The 19876-nt window shown below is 43.2% G+C and overlaps 2 protein-coding genes across 9 annotated transcripts in view; one reads left to right on the top strand and one right to left on the bottom strand.

The window, feature by feature from the left end:
* lrrc41 (leucine rich repeat containing 41) overlaps positions 1-4429 on the top strand; it is a 64664-nt gene extending 60235 nt beyond the window's left edge. For 6 of the 7 annotated variants that reach the window (XM_084355741.1, XM_084355743.1, XM_084355742.1 and 3 more), the window contains 2 exons: positions 1763-1835; positions 3403-4429. In XM_084355741.1, coding sequence (XP_084211867.1) covers positions 1763-1835; positions 3403-3622 — 293 coding nt within the window. In that variant the 3' untranslated portion in view covers positions 3623-4429. The remainder of the gene's footprint in view (positions 1-1762; positions 1836-3402) is intronic. The other variant, XR_014622801.1, reaches the window with a different exon arrangement.
* Positions 4421-19876, bottom strand: part of arhgap39 (Rho GTPase activating protein 39) — a 181222-nt gene continuing 165766 nt past the window's right edge. The window contains exons 7-11 of one of the 2 annotated variants that reach the window (XM_084355739.1): positions 18987-19060; positions 13411-13610; positions 13045-13136; positions 12750-12919; positions 4421-11674 (exon numbers count right to left, since the gene is read on the bottom strand). In XM_084355739.1, coding sequence (XP_084211865.1) covers positions 11480-11674; positions 12750-12919; positions 13045-13136; positions 13411-13610; positions 18987-19060 — 731 coding nt within the window. In that variant the 3' untranslated portion in view covers positions 4421-11479. Of the gene's footprint in view, positions 11675-12749; positions 12920-13044; positions 13137-13172; positions 13254-13410; positions 13611-18986; positions 19061-19876 lie in introns of those variants that run through there. The other variant, XM_084355740.1, reaches the window with a different exon arrangement.

A 19876-nucleotide genomic window follows, 5' to 3' on the forward strand; every position in this document is an offset into this window, starting at 1 on the left:
TTCACTTCACAGGTGTGCCCTGTCAGGTTTAATAAGTGGGATTTCTTGCCTTATAAATGGGGTTGGGACCATCAGTTGTGTTGTGCAGAAGTCAGGTGGATACACAGCTGATAGTCCTACTGAATAGACTGTTAGAATTTGTATTATGGCAAAAAAAAAGCAGCTAAGTAAAGAAAAACGAGTGGCCATCATTACTTTAAGAAATGAAGGTCAGTCAGTCCGAAAAATTGGGAAAACTTTTTAAAGTGTCCCCAAGTGCAGTCGCAAAAACCATCAAGCGCTACAAAGAAACTGGCTCACATGAGGACCGCCCCAGGAAAGGAAGACCAAGAGTCACCTCTGCTGCGGAGGATAAGTTCATCCGAGTCACCAGCCTCAGAAATCGCAGGTTAACAGCAGCTCAGATTAGAGACCAGGTCAATGCCACACAGAGTTCTAGCAGCAGACACATCTCTAGAACAACTGTTAAGAGGAGACTGTGTGAATCAGGCCTTCATGGTAGAATAGCTGCTAGGAAACCACTGCTAAGGACAGGCAACAAGCAGAAGAGACTTGTTTGGGCTAAAGAACACAAGGAATGGACATTAGACCAGTGGAAATCTGTGCTTTGGTCTGATGAGTCCAAATTTGAGATCTTTGGTTCCAACCACCGTGTCTTTGTGCGACGCAGAAAAGGTGAACGGATGGACTCTACTTGCCTGGTTCCCACCGTGAAGCATGGAGGAGGAGGTGTGATGGTGTGGGGGTGCTTTGCTGGTGACACTGTTGGGGATTTATTCAAAATTGAAGGCATACTGAACCAGCATGGCTACCACAGCATCTTGCAGCGGCATGCTATTCCATCCGGTTTGCGTTTAGTTGGACCATCATTTATTTTTCAACAGGACAATGACCCCAAACACACCTCCAGGCTGTGTAAGGGCTATTTGACCAAGAAGGAGAGTGATGGGGTGCTGCGCCAGATGACCTGGCCTCCACAGTCACCGGACCTGAACCCAATCGAGATGGTTTGGGGTGAGCTGGACCGCAGAGTGAAGGCAAAAGGGCCAACAAGTGCTAAGCATCTCTGGGAACTCCTTCAAGACTGTTGGAAGACCATTTCAGGTGACTACCTCTTGAAGCTCATCAAGAGAATGCCAAGAGTGTGCGAAGCAGTAATCAGAGCAAAAGGTGGCTACTTTGAAGAAACTAGAATATAAGGCGTATTTTCAGTTGTTTTACACTTTTTTGTTAAGTACATATTTCCACATGTGTTAATTCATAGTTTTGATGCCTTCAGTGTGAATCTACAATGTCAATAGTCATGAAGAGGAGACTCATTGAATGAGAAGGTGTGTCCAAACTTTTGGTCTGTACTGTGTGTATATATATATATATATATATATATATGTGTATGTGTATACACTCCCAACTCAGTCTCATTTAAATTGCCTTTAGTCCACGTTAATCCAGAAAAGATCACATCACTGTGTGTAATGTGACTGTGGCATTCAGGGAACATTGTCCTCAGCTCTGCAGAGCCTTTTAGCCTCTTTCAGCCCATTAACTTTACTGTTCAGTCTTGTCACTCTCATCATCATGGCTCCTGCAGCAGCAGGCAGCTCTGTTCTGCGTGGAAGCTCAGAGAAACCCACTGTACACTAACTCGGCAGCAAACAGCAGATGGACTCACCTGGAGACGAGCTGGTGAACAGACTCATGAATCATTTTGAAAAGCGAGTGTTTGAAGTGTGTAAACTAATGTGACTGTGTGTATCAACAGCCAGGAGTGTGTGTGTGCTGGCAGAGCTGTTCTCCGGAGGCTCAGCGAGCTCAGTGAAACGACTGGACATCAGGTAAGAGCTGACAGCAGCAGACTGCTGCTTCTCTGCTGCTCTCATCTCATCATTGGAATGAACAAAGTATTGTTACGTCAGAAACAAATGTAAACTAGAAGTATTGTGACTGATGGTCTCACCCTATAAAACAGAATGCATTGTTGCAGATTTACTAGGTGCATCTTGTGGTGTAGTTGTAGATTGCAACAAAATGAATACCCCTCGTTCTACCCTCCACTGTGGCCACACAAAAACCTGAACAGCCCTCTCTAGAGCCAGTGTGTGGTTTGTCCATTCTGGGCTACTGTAGAAACATGGCTGACTCCCATTTCCTTTTTATTACTGTCAGTAGGGTTCAAGCCCAAAATTGTGCTGGTTGTTTATTATTATTATTATTATTATTATTATTATTATTATTAGGGCCCGAGCACTGACAGTACGAAGGCCCTATTGTATCTGTAAGGATTGTTTATTGTTATTCTTCCTCCTTCCTCTATGTGGGAGTGGTTTTTCACTTAAAAATTAAAAATTGGTTTCACCAACACAAAAACTGAAACATCATCAGTCTGACTTGGTTACACCTTCATAAAAATCTAAACATACCTTCAGGCTGTGGTTGGGCTATCTCACCCTGAGGTCACTGTGACTTGTTTGGTCACAACTCAGTAATTAACGCTCTAATTTTGACAACATTTCACACAAATGTCTAAAAGGATAAAATTATGAAGTGATGACCTTTTTCTATCCGACGGGTCAAAGGTCAGCTTCAACTGAACATGTGTGACGCATCCATGTTGCTTCTTTACAGCAACATCTATATTTGGACAGCCATGGATGTAAACTGCAGCTTGTGTGGCTAGTGGAGGCATCAAGGACTCCAGTTCTACGTATATAAGATAATACTTGAGAGACATTTTAAAGTGATAGTTGGGGTCTTTTGATGTTGGGTTGTTTGAGGTACTTATCCCTAGTCAATGTGTTGCCTGCAGTAGATGACCGTCGGCTCTCCCCCAGTGTGGAGAAGCAGGCGTAGCACCGACAGGAAGCAGAGCATCGTACTGCTGTAAACTGCACCAGCAGCAAGACGTATTTTAGCCACCTAAAATAAGTCCCATCTAAAGAATATAAGTATTTAATACAAGTGGACGCTATGTTTTGAACATTTTTGGCGCATTGCCGTCAAACAGCCTTTCCTTTGGCACTACATTCCTGTAAGCTCGTCCCGCATTGCTACACACAAACAGAATGTAGTCCCAAAGGAAAAGGCTGTTTGACGGCAATGTAAACGCCAAAAATGTTGAAACATAGTGTATTTTTTAGCTGTGCCTTCTTTTAGGTGGCTAAAATATACCTGTCGGTGCTATGCCTGCTTCTCCACACGGGGGGAGAGCTGATGGTCATCTACTGCAGGTACCACAGTGACTAGGGATAAGTACCTCATACAACCCCACGTCAAGACCCCAACTATCACTTTAATAGCAGGACTGTTACTCAGAACTGTCACCACTGGTATCTGGTGTACATTAAGTTCTTTGTATTAAACATCATACAATGATTTCCATGTGCTACATTTGGTCCTGAACAGTTCCAACTTCATTCAGCCTGCTGAGCTGCTGGAGTTCACTGAGAGACTGAAGACACATTGTCCCCCCCACCTGCTGACTCTGGACCTCAGGAAGAACCCGGCGGATCGAGACCCACACACATGGAACAGTGCACTGAAGGGGCTCCGTCCCTTCTGTGTTCTCCTTGTTGAAGGATGGATATCCACCAACACGATGGCAGACCACATCAGCAACATGTGAACACAACCTCTGAGTGTGGAACACTACCTGTACAGTGACAGGTGTCTCAACACGTTATACTTCTGTAACATTTTGATCATTTTCTTTTTGACAGAAGAGTGACTGTAATCAATTTGAATCTTTAATGTTCAATAAAACCCACAAAATGTCATGAAAACCATATCTGCAGCACGAGTCACTTCTCCACAGTCCATCTGATCTGATGCAACATTGTTCTGACCAGTCACATTTTTAACATGCCTACATCAGGACTGCCACAGTCTGACATTTAAAATATCACAGTTTGATAGTATCACCATAGAAGTTATTACAGTTATTATCAGTTACACTTAATGTAATAAAAAAGGTGATTTGTTTTGGTCAAACAAACATTTTTATTATAATTTTACAAATTTTGACGTCCCCACAAAACTTAAACTTGATGTAAACTTGAAATATATATATTTTTAATACACAGGTAGAATCCAGTTCCTTGGATTAGAAAATGTACACAGTACAATTATCATTCCATGGTATACATCAAAACCAGTAAAGAGATGGACAGTCAGGCAGTATGTGAGTGCACTAACAGTACTGAGCAGACAGATGGACAGCAGAGAAGTGGCTGAAGCTCGGTTGTGGGGGTGTGTGTGTGTTTAGAAGTCCTTGTAAACATTTCTTGACATTGAGTTTTTTCTGCCATCACTTCAACATCATCCTGCTTTGTTTAATTATTCCATATCATTCTTCAGATGTAAGGCGGAAGTTGTTCTCTTGTATCCTCAGTTGGGAAATAAAAGAGTAAAAGAGCATCATGTGTTCTTTTGACATTTGAATCATTTATTAAACCAACATCCGTTACACTTCAGAGTCTTCCCTTGGACAGAGTGTGAGTGACAGTGGACATTTAGATACAACTGAAAAACCTGAAGGATTGATGTGAAGGTGAAGAGTCCCACACCTTCTCTTCATTGTCTTTTTGTTTACATTAGACGAACAGCATCGACACCGACTACCAATTCATCATTAGTAGGAACCAAGTAGAAAAAACAATCAGAAAAATGGATTAAAAAGAGCTTCATCTTTTTCTTAGTGGATCTTTCAAAGTTAAATACAGTCACACTTATTTTCTGTAAATTCATTTTGTTTTCCTCGTATATTTTCATATTTTAGTAAATTCAAGTTGAAGAGCGTGAAGACCCTACAGTATGTCAGCATGCTAACTGGTTGATTTGCTGGGTCTATCTACAACCATCTCTGACAGAAAAACAAAGACACTCAAAAACACACACCACATACACATTCATACACACTGCCGTTCAGCTCGTCTCCAAGGCTTCCCATCCACTAACTGGTTAGACAGGAAATAAAATTTAAACATCTGCCTATAATCATACCTCACCAAGAAGTCAAGTATCACATGAGAGGCGAGTGTGTTGTGAATGATTTGAGCAGAGTGTTGAGGGCCACAGAGGACACAGTGTCTCAGAGGATGGACCCTGATATACTCGCAATACTCTGAATGTAGATTACACATGTGGTCTATGAGCTCGTCACTGAGTCAATGAGTAGCTGCGCACAGCTGATGGACATCCACCTGACAGGAGATACCCCTCCATACCACCAGGTGGCACTAGTCTGCATTTGTCATTTAGAGAGGGAAAGCCAGAAGACTCAGCACTGCATATACACAAACTGTCGTTCTGATTAAGCAGCGTTTTCTCACACCACACTCACCAATGGAGATAAAGCGTTGTCAGTGTGATGTCACTGCTGAAGAGGAGGGAAAATGAGAAGAAGCACTAAATGGGTGAAATCATGGAGACCACAGCGACAGGTTCAAGGGACGAGTGATTTCTCTAACAGGTGAGCCGCTGCTGCTGATTCAACATGCTGAAAAAGCCACAGATAAAGGCCAACTAGTGCCAACTGTGCAGAACACACCGCAACAGCCAGGGCCACAGACTCTGAAGGCCAATGGTGAGTCAGGGCCCTTCAGTGGCAGTTTTGGAGTCGAGGTACTCAGGTGCCCCTCCAGCAGCATCCATCACCATCATGTTATAGATAATCTGACATCAATGAAAAATGAACCAAATCCAAACCTATGTTTCAAATTCCAATGGTGACATCAGTAAAAAATTCAAATCTAAATAACATTAAAAACCAGAACAATTAACACCTAAACTGAATAACACTGTAACTTAGCCCCATCATAAGACCACTGATCATAAACACAGTGTAGTGCCTTTATGGGAGCTTCAAGGAGGTTTACAGTTGTCCAAATGTGCAAATATGATTGGCCATCAGGGGCCCCTCTGACCAAATGTGTTTGGGGGACCCAAACATTTGCCTGGTTTGCCTCTCCTGACGGTGCCCCTGTGGGGCCCTTGAACCCTCTGAACATACTCAACATTTCAGCTACTTTAACCTGGAAACTGTTGGCCAACTTTGACATGTAAAAAATCATTGTCACACTTTGTGTAAAGATACAAAACACCCAGGATGTTTTCTTCCATTCAGCAGCCAGTTTGAGTCAAAGAAGCGGCTCTCTGTCAGCTGGTCGTATTATACGGTATTGTTTTATATTGTACTCAGCTGTCTCAAGCATGGATTAGTGATTGATAGTGATACAGCCACTGTCCATTCAAGTTGACTTCTGCAACCCACAATCTGGACGTTGCACCAAGGAAAGTTTCCCTCTGGACATTTCACTTCCTGTTGAGGTATGAATCACACCTACACTTAGAGATATCAGGGCTTAAAAACAGTTAAATATGTGTTAGGAGACGGCTTTAAATTGCCACTTTTGGACCTCTATCAATGTGAGCAAGAGTTACACTTCAACAAGACTAAAAAAGAGTTAACCCCACCCTGTTACATGAACGTCCACAGCAAGTTTCCACTGTTACATATGGTGCTTGTTCCTCCCACGTTTCTCTATATACTTATTTTTACATTGTCTGTACAGTGTCAATGTACATGTTGTCTATGTGGAGTGTGAATGTCATGGTGCACATCACACACACACACACACACACACACACACACATCAGTATCTTCACAAAGAAAAAGGTTCACGGTGACACTGTTATCTGGACCTTCAGTAAGTATTTGTCCAGTACGGTCCGTGTGTGTGTGTGTGTGTGTGTGTGTGTGTGTGTGTGTGTGTGTGTGTGTGTGTGTGTTTGTCCATGGAGTGTTCACATTCCTTTCAGTTGTGTCACACAAACCCAAATTAATCAAACTGGTACAGCAGGATTGATGATTGACAGGATCGTACATCAACACGTATGTGCCCCACTATACTGAAAACTACATCCACACAGTCACTCTTTCTCTCTCACACACACACACGCACGCACATGTGCTGTAACAAACACACACACTGGAGCCTACAATACAATATCTCAAGAAGGCATCTCAAATAAATATCAATAAATTAAATTATAGAAAAAGAATGGGTTAAAAACAAAGTCTGTTAAATACGGCAACAGTACTGGCTCAGAGACACCATATGGATGCAAGACACATTTACAATTTGTAAACGATGAGAGACAGACAGACAGACAAACACGCAGGTAGACACATTCACAAATCATGAGGAGGCAGAAGGCCTCTTGGGCTGGGTGGAGGCTCGGGTGGGTGGAGGGATGAACATGCTGTGCTGTGTTTAAACATGATGGATGATGTGCTGCCATCATCCATACGACTGTATCTGTTGCTCACGGCTTCAGCTGGGCTTTGGTCAACAGCTCAAGTGACTGGACAGCACCAAATACTGTGTGTGGCAGGTGGACAGACAGATGAGCTCATGCTGAAGGAGACAACACTGTTGTGAGATCAGTTCCCCCATTAGAGCTAAGGACTGGCCATCATCTGTCACAAGCCAAGGCAGGACCACCGGCTGACAGCTAAACTGGTCTCCCAGGTCACATGACGGCCCACCCTGCTGAAGTTAAGGGATTGGAACATGGACACTGACACTCCAGACTAAATCACTGCAGAATAAATCACACTCAGGGCTGTCCGCCACACCGTCACTTAGCTTATGATGGCTAATGTTAGCTAATAATATTGAAAAAGATATAGATATTAACTGTAGATCTATTTTTCTGCATACATGACATTACTGGGCCACTCTGATGACTTCATGCCTCTCCCCATTTGTGTTACTGTCTCACTGTCTTGTAGCATCCACCATCACCCCATAAATGTCACTTGTGGCCACAGGGGCACTTCAGTGTTAGCAACTATAAGGGCAGAAATATGGTCACACAAGTACACCAACGACAACGCCTGGCCCAACACCAGCCCCAGTGAACATGCTACCTACTGGTGGAGGAACCTAGTGTGGTCTGGTTCCATGACCACACTAGTAAAAAACACTGTCTGTGGAGGAATGTGTCCTGTTGTACCAACTGCACAGAGGGAAGAAATAAAGAAATAGACAAGAAGAGGTGACAAAGTGTTAGAAATGTTCAGCTAGAGCTTCATCAAACTGGTGAGCCCACAGACAAGATGTACATACAGATACTGGCCGCGTTTCCCAGATTCGTTAAGAAGCTCTTAAGTGCTAAGATCTTCTTAGGAGCGCTCTTAAGAACGCTGTGAAAGAAGGATGTGTTTCCCAGAGTCGCTCTTAGCTTAAGAAGATCTTTCACTAAGAAGGAAATGTAAGATCGAGCTGACCCACTCTTAACAGCCTTCTTAGCGACCAAATGCTCAGTGATCAAGCCGCGTCAGGGAAATTTACATCCTCCACTTTGCGAAATAATAAAACAATGCTCAGTGTTGAAATGCGCTCATAGCTGCGGACCACTGGCGCAAGAAAAAAAAATAAGAAAATGGTAGATGAAAAAAAACCTTTTTATTGAATTACACGTTTAAGTTTTCCGCAACATCTGCATATATGAGTTTATAGTACTACACATAAAAAAAACAACAACCCTGTGGCATTTCACAGATATCAAGGGAACAGATGTATTAAACTCAGCTGAACCTCATCCAGAGAGGCTTCCCCTGCTACTCTGCGTTGCCAAAGTCCGCGCGTGTGAGAAACCATGGCTGCAATACAGCACATTCTCCCTGCGAACCAACAGCGTCGCCGTGCGTGAAGCCAGACGGTTTACATAAATGCATACGTGCGTCAGCACTTCTCCCCACTGGACGTGCTGTCTGACCGGGCTGTCCAGGCAAAGTACCGGCTGCCCCGTGCGGAGATCCAACGGCCGTTGGATCTCTTTGCCTGGACAGCCGGTCTGACAGCGCACACACACACACACACACACTTATGCGCTGATAAAGAGGTGGGTGATCGATTTGCCTGGCATCGATTGATTCAGCACAGCAGCAGCGCGGTGGACAGCTCCCACTAAGAGCTTCTTAAGAAGCTTCTTTGGCTTGATCTTAAGGTTCTCCTAAGAAGGCAGTTAAGAACGCATCTGGGAAACACCCGTATCTTAGCGCTCCTTCTTAGCCGAACCCTTCTTAAGAGCCTTCTTAAGTCCTTAAGAACGATCGAATCTGGGAAACGCGGCCACTGTTCGTTCCTATGAGAGCAGTTCTGTGGTGCATCAAACTGGATCTTCCACAGCGTTGGGCCCATCGAGCACACACACTAGAGACTTCCACCAGATGCGTCAGCTAACTTCCTGTTACCCCTCCGCGTACCTGAAGGATGGTAACATGATTTCTTTGTGAGGCCGAATGGGTGACAGTGACACAGTCATTTTACACTCAAAAAAATTTACCCACTGTCTTACCACTTCTTTCACAATGTAAGCTTCTGGGAAAAAGTATTTTACAGCCCGTGCACATCATGTGACATTATAATTGTTCGGTTTTGCCACGTTGTCAATTTGTCTTCAAACTCTACTCTCTCTGGGGGCTTGTGGTTAGGCCGTGGTAGATTAGGGGGCTCAGCTTTCTCTCGTTGTTCCACGATTATAAAACGCAGCACTTGCATTACTTTACGATTTTCAAGTGATACATTCCAGAATGCAGCCATGTGTGAAATGGATGTTTGGTAGTCTGAAGCGTCTGCGTCAGGTTTGCGAACTTGTGTAGACCATGTTTCTCCTGTAAGGCAGTATATTAATGAACAGACAAACAGAGGAAAACCTCCTGTTATTGTGATTTAGAGTGTTATTTCAGCATGGTTAGCCTCAGTGCTAGCCATGTAGTCACAAGTGTTGTCACACTGTGTTAACAAGTATGATGTTAATGGTGGATTTTATTCAGATGCACCTGCCAGCTTTTATAACACTTCTCAAGTTCTTTTCATCACGTGGGCGATACGACTCCAAATTAGTCTTAGAGACATATATAACAAAGCTTGAGCCCTCATGCTAACACTTCACATTTGGTGGTGTCTGCTAACACATGTGTAGGCCTACATGCAGTGTCAATAGTATGTACCTGTAGAATGTGTTGTAGGTGTTAGTATGTATACAACATGTATGACCAGGGTTTCTGCAGGCCTCGCCAACTGCATGCTTTGAATTAATATCACATAGAAAGGGGGAAAGGACGATCTAAAACCAGTGAGGACAATGTTCATTATTGTATTACATGTTAGTTTCTATTTCCCAGCAATATACAATAACATCTAATGATCCAATAGATGGATTCAACACCTAGCTGCTGAGGCTAGCTCTAGTGACAGTGTTTGCTGCAGGTGTGATGCTGCTGACAGAAACTCTCCTGCACTCATGCAACAATCCTACTTTAGTTTCTGTGTGAGTGTCCAGACAGACAGCTGCAGTCGGACAGAAAAACACTTTCTGGACTGACACTTTTATAAATCACATTGAAGACTTATTTATACCTCCTAAGGCCTTTTTAAGGGGAACTAAATTCCATGACTTTTCAAGATCTGCAGATACCCCGAATGATAAAACTTGGTGACAGCCCACTTTGATGATAAAAAGTACTCAGACATCATATTTCTACAATGTACTAAGAACTAAGAAGTGTTGGAGCCTTGAAGGTGATTTAGTGTCCAAGTTCTCTTCACTTGACGGCTAACAGGCAACATCTGACTGAGACAGTGGAGGTTTCTGTCCTGTTGAGACAGCACAAGTTAAGAAAGATCACAACTGGAGGAGTGAAGAGCCTCTGTGTTGAGTTGTGGCAGTGTAAAACAATGTGGACACAGCTGCTGTCTGAGGCAGGATCAGTGTGATGCAGTGGCGCAGGCAGGCTCTTTATCTTGTGAAGATCTGGTGCTGAAACCCCCAGTAAGTTTGCATCACATAGCCAGTGTATGTGTGATCGATTGAACACCAGTGTGTGTAATGTATGTCTGAATGAACTCATCATTCATCTCAGTAAGACATAGTACTGTGTGTGCGTGTGTGTGTGTACATGTGTGTGTGTGTGTGTGTGTGTGTGTGGGTTTGTGTTAAGCAGGGAAAACAAAGAGAAAAATCAGTTCATATAAAGCTTTCAGACGACCCTCTGAGGTCCTGACGCTGAGTGTGCTCCACCGAAACAATGAGATCCCTGCTGATCCTTCAGACTGTATGTGTATACTGTATTAATGTATGTGAAGGCACATACAGTACTGTTATCATATGAAAACCATGGAACTCTAATACTGGCGTTTTTAAAGGACTACGTCTACAGAAATAGAAAAGACAGCTGCTTCAACTCAAAGTGTAGCGTGGACAAACTGAAGAAAACAAGGCAGTCTGTGTTCGTCCTGTCTGAGTTTCAGTAAACATGTTGGAGAGGCGACGTGTTCACACAGCAGCAGCACTGTGTGTGCTGGGGGCAGCCATGGAGGGGTTAAAGGGAGCAGAGGGGAGGCTAGGAGTAAAGTATGGAGGTGTGTGTGTGTGTGTGTGTGTGTGTGTGTGTGTGTGTGTGGTGGGGGGGCTATAGGATCCCATCCATGAAGCTGGTGTCCAGCCGCTGGATGAGCACCCGGATGAAGGACATCTCCTTGCGGGTGTTCTCAAAGATCACCCTGGGGTCGTCGGACTGGCAGCGCAGACAGTTGGGAGCCATGACCATGGCCAGGTTGTTCACATCCATCTTGGTGATGGTCACGTTGGCAGGCTGGGCAAATACCTGCACACACAACATGGATATCATGAGTGTCATGTGTGAAAGACAAACACCCTACAGTAGGCGTATGTAGGGTGTTTGTCTTTCACACATGAACCGGTGTTGCGATGTCAAGAGACCAGTCTGCTAATGACACTCTGAGACACCTGAAATTCATTAGCAACATCACTTTGCCGACTTCCTGTCTGGATACGAGCCAAAGCCAGGTGGCACTCCTGCTCAGTCAGCTTACGTCGGTTGACCATGACTACAGCTTCCACTATATTTGTGTGAGTTTTTGAGTTTGACCCTTCATTTGAGTAAAGCCCCACAACTGAGCTGAGGAGGTTCCGAAAACAAACAAAACCATTTTTCATAACTCAGATACACATGACTCTCACATGATAGTAGTTTCTAGTAGTTTCTTATATTTTATTGTTTATTCAATGTTAGTAAATGTCTTTATCTGTCGTGCACTTTATTGTTTACTTTAGTGTTAGGAAATGTCTGTCTTCATCTGTTGTGCTTATGCACTTTATTTGTCTCACCGTGGGATAGTGAGAAACGTCTTTTCGATTCCTCTGTATGTCTGGTACATTTGGAGAAATTGACAATAAAAACTTGAAACTTGAAACTCTCCATGAAGAAAACCACTGAAGCAACAAATATACTTTTGGGCAAAATATATGAACCCGAATCCCAATATCCCTAACTAATTTAGTAGTTTATGTTTTATGTACAAGAAATATTTTTAGCGGGTCTATTTTAAATGCGATGTAGTGACATTTTTCAGACACTAGGGGGTGCACTGCCTCATCTCCTATTTCTTCCTTGTTCTCTTCTGCCACCACGGGACTTTGGTGGAGTTGTTGTCCGTTTGTAGCTTTGAAGCTTTCATTTTACCTCCACTTACCATCCTGCCACCACAGTTTGAGTTTAGCTCGTCACTGAACATGGATGCCTTGTGTACATATGATGTGACTACATAGCAGGCTGAAACTAAAATATTACAGAAAAGACTAAACTTATTTCAAATCACATTACAGTTGAGGCTGTGTGTGTGTGTGTGTGTGTGTGTGTGTGTGTGTGTGTGTGTTACCTGTAGGAAGCGGATGAGGTAGCAGAGCACCAGTTTGTTGATGTGTGGCAGACCAAGCACCACGTTGACAGCTGCCTCTGGGTTGTCATAGTGACTGATACACTCCTCATAAAACTCATGAGGGATCAGTGGCTCCTCCAGCTCCCTGTACCAGAGCTTCAGCAGCGACGCTGGACACACACAGACAGACGGGAGGACACCTCAAAGAGGGCACATTGAACTCCTATTCTGCTACAACTGCATGTGCATCACTGAGGCCACTGATCTCAGTGCCTGCATGTGTGTGTGTGTGTACCTGGGATGTGTGGGTCTTCCAGTCCTGTGGGGATTTTCCATTGATCCACTTGCAGCTTGAGGGCATTGACTTCATCTATGTCCCCTGGTACCCTGGAGGTCAGAGGTCACAGGCTGGTTATACTCCTGCTCATCTGTCCAGTCTCACTTCTTTATGCTCTACTTTCTACACAGTCACAGCCCGGGCAGGACAACAGTGACTCAGTCTGCCTACAGAGGTCACATGAAGGGTTTGCAAAGTGAGAGTGAGAGACCAGAGAACACTCTTCTTCCTTCATATCATTACCTCCCAAGTGTGAACACTGACATGTGATTACACGTTAAAGACCTGCAATATCTTGATACTCTGCCCCTCCGTCTCTCTCACCTGAAGATGCCCTCTGTCTGGTCCCCATTGAGACCCAGAACCTCCTCAGAGAGGCGAGTCTGTACCCAGGGCAGCTGGCTGTCTGGATACCGTTCCTTCTGCAGCGCCATTACCTCCTCCAGGGACGAACCAAACATTGAGGGGCTGAAGATGGCGTTCCTGGCGTGGTTGATCTCCTCTGGACAGGGCTTCTGCAGGCCCTGGGCACACACACACACAGGGTTGATTTGAATAAAGCAGGGGCAGATGAAGGGCAGCTGGGCTCCTTGAAGGATGTGGGTCAGAATGAGATGATAAATATAAATATTGAGACGGACAGCTTATGAAGGTGCTGCTGGAGGTGAGCAGGTTAACACCAGACAAACACTGTGGACACCGAGGAGTGACAAATGATCTCAGTCAGTGGCCTGCTGACAGTCTGCCCTGAGCCAAACTGCTCACAGCCTGCTAGCACACTGTCACACACACACACACACACGCACGCACGCATGCACACACGCTATGAAGGTATATCAATGTCAAAACAACCAGAGAGATGCGCAGCAACGGGTGTGTGCACGCATGAGAATTTTGTTATGCGTGCGTGCGTGCGTGCGTGCGTTGTTACGTGCAGACTGTATTTCACGCGTAACAAGAAGCTGCGTGCGTACGAAGCAGCGTGCGCACGTCTGTCTGTCACTGTTTGACAAATGTTGTCACGCGTTCACACACACGTGCGGTCGCAGTTTCTGATGTGCGACCGGAAGTTGATCTGCACCGTGCGCAACACACCGCGTACTTTGACGCCTCGCGTAGTTGTTCTGTGTTCCATGTTCATCCAGTAGATGGCGCAATCGATCCAATGCGAGATACAGACATACAGGCTTTTACATGACATGATTCATTTGTTCCATGAAGACAGAGAAAGTGTTCTGTTGCTGTTTCTTTTACTTTGTTTCTCACATAAGACACAAAATCAATGACAAACATTTGTAAGTTAACCACGCCCCCCGCAGGTAATCACTTCATTGAGAACTGCTGGGACCACTGGAGAGGTGCGTTAGGTTTGTGCACCTGAACAGCTGCAACACACTCCCAGGACTTTTGTTGGGAGGGGCGGGGGAAGCACGCACTTTTATCAATGATCCACCGTCCTGGTCCCACTGAGGACTCGAGCAGCAGCGCTTTTTATACATACATATATATATATATATATATATATATATATAACAAAAAAAACACTTCTCCTCCTTCTCATTCTTCTTTTATAATTCTGGCAGCAGTGTCTGGCTCACTGCTGCCTCCCCTGGTTGATGACACTTCAATAAAATGAAAAGGCCAACTACGCGAGGCGTCTAAGTACGCGGAGTGTTGCGCACGGTGCAGATCAACTTCCAGTCGCACATCAGAAACTGCGACCGCACGCGTGTGTGAACGCGTGACAACATTTGTCAAACAGTGACAGACAGACGTGCGCACGCTGCTTCATACGCACGCAGCATCTTGTTACGCGTGACATAGTTTGCGCACGTCATTTCCGCCTACATGTGAGCGTGTGACAAAAATGTTCAATTATCTTCATGCGAGCGTTAATGCGTGCGTTCGCATAAAAACGCATGAATGTTACACGTAGTCACTACGCGTCGTGTGATTACCGGCGTGCAGCAGTCATACGCGTGAACGTGCGCGTGAACGGGGGACCATTATAAGTCAATGGGGAAACTACATTACACGTCAGGCGCTGCTTGCTGCACAGGCGTCAAAGCACGCGCGTGTGACACGTTCAGTTGATAGGTGCGCACGCATTATGACACGATTCTACCGCCATACACACGCACACACACATGCGCGCGCACACACACACACACACACACACACTAAACATGCACTAATATGTGACAAGTAAAGCCAAAACCACGGGCATTAATGTGCTGCAGATGTTGTGGCCCAGCACAGAGCAGATCCACATCACTAGCCCCTTTTAGATAGAAAATGTGCCACATTTGCAGCCAGGTAAAGGCTGTAATCTGCCTTCTTGTCGATGTGAAACGGAGGTGTAATATTCCTCCTTTGCAAAAAAGCCGCCACTGGGGTAGGCGTAAACATGTGACGTGACGTGAAGCATGAAGTTGGGCGTGAACAGTCACGTAAAACAACAGCTTTTTCTCCCGAAAGCCACGTCGGCTTAGCTCCTTGGCGACCTTTTCGTAAAAAAATACCATCTTTCACAGTCCTCGTGATCTGGTTGTTAATGATTCTCTCGGCTTTGATGGTTAGCATCTCCTGAATCTCAGCGGCTTTCCAGTTGCTCATCTTGACGTCCGCGGATGAAGTGATGAACTGAACAGTGACTTCAGTCTGTGTGAAGTGTCCTAAAGGGGAACTTTGCTGTTATTCAACTATGTTTTTGTGTCTTCATGAATATTTAGGACAATAATATTTGAAACTGGTCCAGTACTGGGATTTAGTGTCTAGGTTGAAAAATTGTGACATGACCTTTAAAAGGCCCAGATTCGAATAATAATTTCATGTTCAGATACTCATCAATAAATCTTTCCAAAGATCGCTAAAAAGTTGTAGAGATAAAGCAGAAATGTTGAAGAAACACAGGAGAACAGGAACAAGATGATACTTTCAGAATAAGAGGTCGCACTTTATTTTACAAAACATTAATAAGACGTAACAGGCCGTACTTTGTATCAAATTAGGCAAAAAACAATACCCCAATAAGACGTAAAATGCTGTACTTTGTATCGCATTTAGCCAAAAACAATACACTAATAAGACGTAACAAGACGTAGGCTACTTTGTATCAAATTAGACAACTAGAAATAATGTAATGTTAATTAGACAGTAAACAAGAAAAGTTATACTGTAATTAGACACCATATAGCCCACACAAATTATGCTGTAATCAGAAACCGCATATAAAGTCTTATTACTTAAAATATAGGCTGCTATACTGAGACACTATTATACCAAGTTATACTGTAATTACAAACCAAATCGGAGATCTTAATACACTATTAAGACACCATTTTACAAGATCTTAGTCTTATTAGAAATCACACACAATGCCATATCAGATCCAAAATATGCTAGTTAGATGCTATTCTACCCTCACTACCAAATTATGCATTTAATGCTACCAACATCGGCCTATAGCTTAATTAGACGAATGTACTGCCATGTTATATCGGGCATGGCCTTTATAATAGGCTATTCGGACAAAACACACTTGTTTCTAAGAACATGCTGTCTTCATTTAGTTTATTGATATTCTTTAAAGCCGGGTTATTATTTCATTAATTATATTAGACGCTAAATGTGGGACTTTTATTTTGAAAGCGTCTCGCTGTGAACCGAAAACATCCGGTGTTCTTGTGGATAGCACGGTGTTTGCTGAAAGTGATGAAAACAGTCATTTTGTTTACTTAGCACCTGACTGATAAAGGTCAAAAGATTTGTTGTCATATCATTTCATGATATGTTCAATGTTTAGTTCAGATTGCGGTAACTTTTAAGGTTTTGTACAGTTTGATATAGCTTGTTTGAGCTAGCGGGAACGCTAATTAGCATTAGCTCAGCTATCCTGTCAGGTCAGAAGAATGGAGATGAGGATGGTCATTTCAAGAAGATAATTCCCTATATTTTTTATACTTTTTTCATAGCTCTTACTGTGTGTTCAAGTGTACAAAGTTCCTGCAATAAACACTTTGGACGATCAGTTAGGGAGTATGACCATCATTCAGCCGGGGATGCTACACTGGTTAGCTGTTCAGTGAACGTCACTGAGCAGTTCAGTTATTTGACTGACATCTGTTCATAAATTTAGGAGATAACGTTGTTTTTCTGAAAGCTTCGATAGCTCAGCAAACCTCCAGGGAAGGACTTCCACAGAGCGACCATCAGCTCCTCACGAGCAGCGTGTGTTTGAGCTGGAGCTTGGCTACAAACAGCTGTGGAGGCCCCTGTGTGAAGAGAGGGCCACAGTGACGCATCGTCTGGAGCACTGGAGGCCGTCCACAAGGGTCAGAAAAGCGACCCTCTAAGAAAGTCTAATAAGGGTCTAACAGTGAGAAGGAGTTCACTTTATTTTACAGTACAGTTCTGTTGTAATGTGCCACAAATTATCCTCTAAGTAAGTCTAATAAGGGTCTAACAGTGAGAAGGACCACTTTATTTTACAGTGCAGTTCTGTTGTAATGTGCCACAAAATATCCAAAATACCAAAATAAAAGTAAGTCTAATAAGACTGTAATAAGTGTTTAACAGTGGGAAATAAAGATGCAATGTCCTGGCAGCTTCAATAGCTGGTCTAATGTTACTGGGGTTGGAAAGTGACATGGCTTTAAATGGTCTGATGTCTTAACTGTGGGAGTAGAGTGTTGAGGAAGCCACCTACAAACTCCAAAAGACTCCAGGGAACATCCAGGTTACCAGGGACGTGTGTAGTAGCGACCAGATGTTAACCAATGTGGTTTGACTTTAGTTAAGGTACCGTTTTCTTCTAATGATCTATAAATGACTCTTAAGAAAGTGAAACTATGTTAACTAAAGCTCAAATAAATGTATTTTCCTCTGAACTCTGTGTGTTTTGTCCGAATAGCCTATTATAAAGGCCATGCCCGATATAATTAACATTACATTATTTCTAGTTGTCTAATTTAATACAAAGTATGTCTTGTTACGTCTTATTACTGTATTGTTTTTGTCTAATTTGATACAAAGTACGTCTTGTTACGTCTTATTAGCGTATTGTTTTTGTCTAATTTGATACAAAGTGTGGCTTGCTACGTCTTGGCTATTGTTTTTGTCTAATTTGATACAAAGTACGGCCTGTTACGTCTTATTAATGTATTGGACTGTAAATAAAGTGCGGTTGTGCACACAGGAGACAGTCTGACTGCTCATGTTCCTGTGTCTGACAGCAGACCACCTCCTCCTTGCACTGCACTCAAACATGTATACTAGCATGTCTGGACACTGTCACAGCCCCCAATACTGATGAATAACGGGTGTATGAGCACATTTTCATTCTTTTAAAGGAATAGTCTGCTGATCTTCTGTATTTCTCAGACCAAACCAACAACGAATGTTTGTCCTAACAAGTACTGTGTTTGTATCCCAGCCTAATTCATCTTCGTCCTCTGTGCCATAGAGCTCCAGTATAACTATCAAACACAGTGGGTCACATGTTACATCATTATTATAAACACACACACACACACACACACACACACACACACACAGAGCACCGAATGTGGATTAATCTGCCGCTGAAAATAGACCCTAACAAATGCACTATTTCCTCCTGTCTGAGTGATTTTTACTAAAAACTACAGCCTCCAGCTGTTTGAGGAAACAGGAAATACTGAAACTATACAGTATATTTGTAGAGAGATTAACTTCTTCAGGAGGAACAAATGGGCTTGAGAAGTCAGAATGTGCTGACAGATGGGCTAACATATTGTCTGTCTCTCTTTTCATGGGATTGTTGACAATAAGAACATTCAGCATAAGAGCAGACTGAACAAAGTTGTGTGGGCTGACGTGAGCAGAAACAAGAAGATGGAGACAGAGACAGAGCTGCTTACCTTCTTGGCTCCAGTCAGAGCAGCTTTCGTCAGTTTCCTGTAGCAGTATTTAGCATAGCTGCTGATGGCCACTCCTGCAGCAACAGATCAAACATATGAAATATTTACACCAGAATGACTTCAGGAGTGGATCAGGAGTTAAGATTGATTTACCAAACCAGCAATTTGATATGTTGCTCTGAAAACTGGAATCAAAAGTAAAAGATTCATGTAAAAATGAAATATAAATGACACTTTATGTTTAAAGGCCTTAACGGTCAGTAATGTCAGTAAAGTAGTACCCATTGATTTCTGGGATTCACCAATGTGTTCTTATTTTTGCTCTTCTCTTTGGTAAGAGAAAATTGTAAGAATGCTCTCGAGCACTCTTACCAAGAAAAGAGAAAAACATCCTGTTTGCGGACACAAGTTGTTTGTCTAAAGCACAGAAACATGTTTTAAATTATAGGAACATTGAAAAAACGCATATTATAATCAAATTATCAGCCTGTATGTGTAGCCCTGTCTAAATGTAAATACGCTAATCAGTTAAATAAATAAATAATAAATAAGTTCTTTCTGTAAAGAAGTTTATTCTATTGTAATTCATATAATAGGAACTGTTATTTAAAATGCATATGAGTTCAGTTTAAAAAATATAAAATTTAATGAGTCAAGACAGTGCTTTAGATGTGTTCATAATATATGTTTGGTTAAATGTACAGGCAACTGGTGTTTTTATTTGTCACTCATCCCTGTATAGCCTGTCGATTGGTCGTCTGCTCCATTGCCATGAGCTGTCGTTCAGTCGGGAGAGCATGGGGGTGGGACTTAGAGGAAGCAGGTTAGATCAAGGTAGAGGTGCGAGTAAAGAAGAGCACCGGAGGAAAAGACGACACGAGTAGTAAATG

This window comes from Pagrus pagrus (genome assembly GCF_965226575.1).
Source record: "Pagrus pagrus genome assembly, chromosome: 6".
NCBI classification, from domain to species: Eukaryota; Metazoa; Chordata; class Actinopteri; order Spariformes; family Sparidae; genus Pagrus; species Pagrus pagrus.